The 7,500-nt window shown below is 40.0% G+C and overlaps 1 protein-coding gene across 1 annotated transcript in view; it reads left to right on the forward strand.

The window, feature by feature from the left end:
• Nucleotides 1-722: 722 nt before the first annotated feature.
• Nucleotides 723-7,500, forward strand: part of aclya (ATP citrate lyase a) — a 27,434-nt gene continuing 20,656 nt past the window's right edge. Inside the window, exons 1-3 of the mRNA XM_017457211.3 lie at nucleotides 723-846; nucleotides 6,089-6,266; nucleotides 7,100-7,222. Coding sequence (XP_017312700.1) covers nucleotides 6,108-6,266; nucleotides 7,100-7,222 — 282 coding nt within the window. The 5' untranslated portion in view covers nucleotides 723-846; nucleotides 6,089-6,107. The remainder of the gene's footprint in view (nucleotides 847-6,088; nucleotides 6,267-7,099; nucleotides 7,223-7,500) is intronic.

The raw sequence follows: 7,500 nt of genomic DNA on the forward strand, positions 1-7,500 counted from the left end.
GGGCGCTCAGTCTGCTAGAGTCGTTCACGAACGAGTCGGCTCTTTGAACCGAATCCCAGAAATATGAGCCGTTTAGGTATTACTCTATTATAGTTCTAGGCAATATAATTTCTGTTGCCGTGTAAGTGTAATATAACGTGTTGCGATCAGTTAGCATGATAAATGGAAATGAATCGTTTTAATGAAGCCTAGACACAGCTAACACTAGACATGAAATCATCATTCTTACTATATTTGTCAGTGGATATTTGTAATGCCTTGCTGGCCTCACAGTTACTTAAATAGTAATGGTTTTTTGTTAATTATAAAGCAGAGTAAGATTCCGTAGTTAGGCCAAGAATACCAACCACTGGATAAAAAGATTGCTTTGTCGAGTACAGAAAAACAACGGAGATGACAATGAGTCGTTTGGGGAGCCGATTGGAAAGAGTCGGCTCTTAACTGTGAGCTGACACAAATGATCTGAGCCTGAATTCCCATCATTATAAAATACATTATTATAGCGCACTGTAGTAAATACGGTGTGGGTTCGGTCATATTTTAGGTTTACATCCGGGTTTATATTCCTCTGTACTTTAGTAACCTGTATTTTTTATTTGGGATAGAGTCCGACAAGGCCATCGTTAAGCAACGAGCGTTTAGTTGGCTGAATGTACCGGAGCTAAATCACGTTGGACTGAGCGGACCAATCAGCGCGAAGATAGATCGGACCAGCCCATCGTCAGATGGAGAGGGGGGGAAGAAAACAGAGGCGTTGAAACAGAGCGCTCGGACAAGAGCAGAGGAAAGCGTTGTCTGTTATCAGGAGGAGAATAAACTCTGACGTTTCAGTTTATACATAAAACGGTGAGTATAACATCGTCAGCTTACCTGAACTTTTTCCCCCCCCATTAGATTACTGTATATTTGATAGCACTTAATCAAAACTTATTTTATTTTAAAAGATATATATATATATATATATATATATATATATATATATATATATATATATATATATATATATTATGCTGCAATTAATTTTTTAATTTTATTAATGAAATGGACCATTCCGATGTTAAAAATGTTATAAATTAAAGTCTAAAGAGAATATTTCAGCGCTGCTTCTGTGCCATGCTTCATTCATTGTGAGTGCGCAGGATGTGTACAGTATGTGGATGTGGGTGTGTTTGCAAACATGTTCCGCCAGTATGTCACTCATTAAAGTAAATAGTCCTGTTGTTAATTATCATATCCTTTTACGCCATCGTCTTGCATTTGTCATGTACCTTTCATTTAACTAGAAGCCTAAAGTATTAATCACTCACTCATATGGAGGTTTTTATTTTTTATTTATTTTTATTTTTTAACAGGATACTCTTCTCAAAAGTTATGGCCCTGTCTTATAATAACATGTTATTTATACATATTAGGAAACTAATATACCTAATAAATACTGATGGGTATATGGCCTTGCTCACTAATTTAACTAAGTGCACATCAGATGGGCTGGTTTCCATTTAAACCGGCACTATAAATATCTACAAAGCTATTTATTAGTCCTCTTCATTCTTTGTGAACTCCTATCACTTCCTTGTCATAGTCTTGTAAGTCACTGATAAACCCACAGAAGACTCTTGACAGTGTGTGGTAGGGGTAATGGTGTTTTCTGATGTTTTAGACACATCGACATGGTGTAATGTTCTCACTCAGCTGTTTTACTGATTTATCCAAAGGTTATAGATGTGTGTGTGTGTTCTGTTTGTGTGTGTTCTGTTTGTGTGTGTTCTGTTTGTGTGTGTTCTGTTTGTGTGACATGGTTTGATACATGGTTGATTAAACTGTTGCGGTCATTGAGTCTCTCCTCTCCTAATTGAACACTACTGGATCATCCTCAAGCTCTTCATGGGCCCCTGAATAGATTTGATTATTTCATTTAAGATAGAAAATAAGTGCTGAGATGGGTTTGAGGGCAATGCAATGCTGGTGGAGAGAATGAGGGAAGAGAAGGTTGTATGAAAATACAATTTTAACTCCGTACCGTCTTCATTAGAGGCAGAGTAATAGAGATATAGTAATTTGGTTTAAATATGCAGTTTGTTATTTTTTACATGTGAGGCAGATTGCATTTACAAGGAAGCATTGCAAAGCTTTATCCTTCCCTCACTCGACCCCACCCCTCTACTGAAATTACATAGTTCTTTTGAGTTATGTAAGGAAATGAGGTACAGTTGAGGCTGGAGGTAATTTCTGGGCCAGAAAAATGCAAGCAGACACCAGAGTGAAGAAACAACCTCTGTATACGAGATTCCTTGTATGAATATGGCTAAGTTATCTCTAGAATTTGATTATTACCACAGATGAAGAAACGTTCATTCATTTATCTTCAGTGCTTTATCCAACTCAGGGTCATGGTGGGTTCTGGGATCACTGAGTGGAAGGTGGGAATACACCCTGGATGGGATACCAGTCCATTACACAGTCCTACAGGATTTCACAGATTTTTTTTGTGTGACTGGTGTGGCCGAAAATTATTTATTTATTTTATTATTTATTTATTTATTTAACACCCCATTTGAATTGTCAAAATCGCAGTTGCATGAAATTGTTTTGCATGGTCTTTCACAGTGATATTTGTTGGTAAATGAGGCCTCTTAGCTGTACTCATGTTCAACGCACGTAAATCGAAGAGGGCTTTGGTTTAATGCACGCTGTGATGTCACATAATGCGTCACGGCCCAAATTCAATTCAATTCAATTCAATTTTATTTGAATAGTGATTTTAACAATGGACATTTGTCTCAAAGCAGCTTTGTAGAAACATAAACACAGGATATAGATTTTAAGTATGTGAATTTATCCCTATTGTGCAAGCTGGTGGTGACCGTGGCAAGGAAAAACTCCCTAAGATGATATGAGGAAGAAACCTTGAGAGGAACCAGACTCGGAAGGGAACCCATCCTCATCTGGGTAACAACGGATAGTGTAAAAGTAAAAGAAAGTTCATTATAGTTTTCACATGAAGTCTGTTTTGTTGAACTAGTCCACTGTTCACCAAAGGAGATCTGAGTGCAAAATTGTATGTGGTAATTGCAGTCCCAAGGCCATAGTAGCAACCATAGTCCCAGCAACCACAGCGAGAATGTCCATGTGGAATTGAGGTCCAAAACTATTTCATGGTACTACAAGTGGTACCATCCTAAGCAATCTCCAGCAAATAGCCTCCAGTTGATGAGAGCTTCATCCAGAGGTAGGGCATCTGGATGAATCAGGATCACTGGCATCTCCATAAAATCATGTGTGGCTCGACAGAAGGAGGTAAAGAGAGGGAGAGATTATTAGGTATGCTTACTATCCTGTGATGGATAAGACTGTGTACTTTGTGCAAAAGAAATTCTACTCATGGTAAGCTTGAGTAAACAAATACGTTTTAAGCCTGGACTTAAACACTGAGACTGTGTCTGAGTCCTGAACACTAATTATAAAGCTAATTATAAGCCCCCCATGACTGTGGGGCTTTGTAAGAGAAAGCTCTTCCTCTCTGCTGTAGCCTTGGCTATTCGAGGTACCAACAAATAGCCTGCACCTTTTGATCAGTAGGCGTGGCGGATCATAGAAGACCAAAAGTTCGCTTAGGGACTGTGGCCCGAGACCGTTTAGTGCTTTATAAATTAGTAGTAGTATTTCATAATCGATGTGAAATTTCCCTGGGAGCCAACTCAGTGTGGATAAATCTCTGGAAAATCCACTGTAATTTTGAAACATTGTATGCTCCTCTGAATATTGCAGAGTTTGCTTGATTTTTGCATGAAGTTCTGCGATCGCAAAATCACAAAATCCTGGAGGGACTGATCACAGCTCATTTATGTACAAACACATTCACACACTCATTCACACGTAGGGGCAATATAGCAAAGCCAGTTTTCCTACCAACATGTTGGGAGGTGGGAGGAAACCAGAGAACTTGGGCAGTACCTGGGCTCAGGATTGAACTGGGAACCTTGGAGCTGTGAGGCATTAAAGGTACCCACTACATCCCTGTGCTACCCAGATCTCGAAACCCTTTAAAAAATTTCAAAACCTTTCAAACTGCACTTTTAACACATCGACACTAATGCTGAGGGATAATGGAAAAATTCTGAATGTGAAAATGGGCTCCTTGGCTCTGACCGATGAATGGTTATTCCTTTCCTCATTAAAATAGTCTAGACGCATTGAGACAGAAACACACACCAATTTCTGCATATGAATGTGTGTGACCTTTCTGAAGTAAAAACCTTTATACCCAAGCTGTATTTCTGTCAGATTTTGGAAGTTCTGATTGCTCCGTGTGTATGAGAAGTGCCACAGTGGTGAAGTTCACTGACAAGCTGTTGTTCTCATTTTGATGGATGCACTGACAGGGTTCAGGGAAGTCAAGGGGAAAAAACACACACAAGGCTGCTTGTGTGGATCAAGGGTCTCGCAGGAGCTCTGAGATTTGTCAAAGAGACAGCAGTGTTCATACAGCATTGGTATACATGACTGTACAGACTATAAGCAAGCCTTTGTCTTGCATTTACAATTCATTAACGTTGTATCATGTGCCAATATACATTATTGCAAATATTTGTCAAGCACTGTCTTGTATTTGCACTGCCTCAGAATCTGTTTAATGAACTGAGATTAAACCTGAAAGGTATCATCAAATGTGTTGTAAGATTTGTATTAAAGGTGTGGGCTGCATTTTTTTTTTTTTTTTTTTTTAAAGTCATAATTAATATTGTCTTCGATTCACCTCAGACGAGAAAAAATAAATGACGTAGACTACCAGCATCCAAACAATCAGGACAATGTGACATCTCTACTCATGTCAATCATATTGCACATTAATTCAGAACCCTCCACCTCCTGCACTAGCATTCAGTTGTTCTAGCTAAGCTAGCCTACGTGTACATGTTTTGGGGGTGTGGCTCTGGTGGAAACACTGAAGCAAGGGATTCTATTTTACATTTTAAGTTTTTAAACATCTAGCCCTACTTAATTTTGTTAAAATCACTGAGTATACTTTTATCTATGCTAACATAAAACATATTTACATTTCAACACCTTTTTATTCATGTATATGGTGAAAGAATGTTGGTTTGTTGCAAGAGTCGCAGCACAAAGATCCTTGTTTAGAGAGAGCATCACATTGGACAGTCCTTGCAATTTGTAAGATCTGCCTCCGCTGTGCCTCTGATTGCATCGATCAAGTCTTTCTGCAGACACTGTTCTCTTGCAGAGCTGGGCTTGGGCACTAATCATGTTAGCCTTACAATCAAGACTATTTTTAGTCATGGGCTTGCTGTTTAAAGAGAAGGTAAGAAACAGATGAGGAGGCAGAAGGGAGATGGAGGAAACGGTAAGGTAAGAAGCCACAGGTTGAGGAGCAGTATGAAGAAATGTATAATAGTTATCAGTATGCAAGTCTTTTTTTCTAAGTTGTTCTTTCTCTTAACAGTTTCTCATGTAACTAGTTAATATAGGGAGTTTCCAGTACACCATTCATTCATTCATTCATCTTCATTAACTGCTTTATCCTGGTCATGGTGGCTCTGGAGCCTGTTTCAGGAAGACCAGGCATGAAGCAGGAATACACACTGGATTAGATGCCAGTCCATCACAGGGCAGTGTGCACACACATTCATACCATGGAGTAAGTTAAGATTGCCACCTAGAGCTACCCAATGGCATGTTTTTGGGACGTGGTGGAAACCCACATAAACACAGAGAGAACAAGCGTGGAAACTCTAAACAGACAGTATTGGGGGGCGCAGTGGTGGCTTAGCAGTTAAGGCTCTGGGTTACTGATCGGAAGGTCAGGGGTTCAAGCCCCAGTACTGCCGAGCTACCACTGTTGGGCCCTTGAACCCTTATGGATGTTACACTCTGCCAGTCCTGCAATTAAATTAGCAGAACCAACAGTTGAAAGGCTGGGTAGAAGGATTGCGAGTGATTGATTAAAGACTTTGTAGGTGTGTTACAGCAGGAAAATCACCAGATTGTGCTTGACTCCACTCATAAAGGGCCAGAGTTGAGCTTCCCTGACCTTGACTGGCACCTAAGATTGTTGTCCATTTTCCTCCAGTTGTGTGAGACTCAGCAGCATGTCAGCAAAGGCCATCTCCGAGCAGACAGGAAAGGAGTTCTTGTACAAGCACATCTGTACCACCGCCGTCGTGCAGAACCGCTTCCGCTATGCTAATGTCACTGCAGCCACCGACTGGGACCAACTGGTTCAGGAGCATCCATGGCTGCTGACTGAGGTGGGTAGAAGACAGCTGGCATCTTCTTAAAACACTCACAGTTTTTAGTATTTAAATAGATTGATATGCTTTATCCCTCATGTCTTTTAGGCCCAATAAGAGAACTGTAGTGTGTTTTATGTAGTGCTGTCTCAGCCAGCAGCTGTCTGAAGCAGGAGAGGAGAAAGGAGCAAATTGATCAAATAGAATTTATGTATAGTTAAAGATGTATAGGTATACATAAATTATCATCTGCCGGATGCATGTAAATTTTGGAATTGGCAGGTAATTGATTTCTGGGCACGGTGGCAGGTACCATTTATGGTGCTGTTCATCTAGGAAAAAAGTTTGTGTATTAGATAGTCATAGTTCATATACAAACCCACTTAAAGGTATGTTCTACGTACACAGGAATGCACTTCTAGTACACAAGAAATATGTTTCAATATATTAGGTCATTGTATGTAATTGGGGACAAAGCTTGTGCATCACCGAGACATCTCCCCACAGTCTGACTCTAAAAGCTCTCTTAATCACCATTATGGTGAAGGGCAGAGTTTAATCATATTATATATGACTCATCCCCCCCCCCCTTCTCTCTCTCTCTCGCTCGCTCGCTCCTTTCACCCACTCAATAGAAAAAAGCGTAGAGGCAGAGAATTGATTAGGAAATCCCATTTACGTCCACCCTAGACACTCATTCTCTTCTGGCCTCCACCCTCTGTCCTTCCTCCATCACTCTCTCCCTCCTCAGTGGTCACTCTATACTGCCATACTGTGTATTCCTCTTTCTCATATTACTGTTAGATTATACAAAGGATGTGATGTACAAACCCCACGTTTTCTGTTTTCAGAGATTAGTTGTGAAGCCAGATCAACTGATCAAGCGCCGAGGGAAGCTGGGATTAATAGGCGTCAACCTTGACTTACAGGGCGTCAAAGAATGGCTTAAACCCCGCCTTATGAAAGAGACCATGGTGAGCTCACATGCATGCACAGAATGTTCAGTCACTTCATCAGAACGTCTATTCAGTAAACAGAAAACCAGCCAATGTGTGACATTTGTAATAAATTATCATCAATAACTTGGGTCTGAAGGACCCTCCAGATTAATAGGAATTATGCATTCTTGTGTGTGAATCATTGACATTTTCTTTTTTTGTTTTTTCTTCCATTCTTTCCTTGCTATATTTTTCTTCTCTCTGTAATATCTATGATTCAAGGCTCGCTGCCTAAATGATCTCTTGTCCCTGGA

This window comes from Ictalurus punctatus, chromosome 2, assembly GCF_001660625.3.
Source record: "Ictalurus punctatus breed USDA103 chromosome 2, Coco_2.0, whole genome shotgun sequence".
Taxonomy (NCBI): domain Eukaryota; kingdom Metazoa; phylum Chordata; class Actinopteri; order Siluriformes; family Ictaluridae; genus Ictalurus; species Ictalurus punctatus.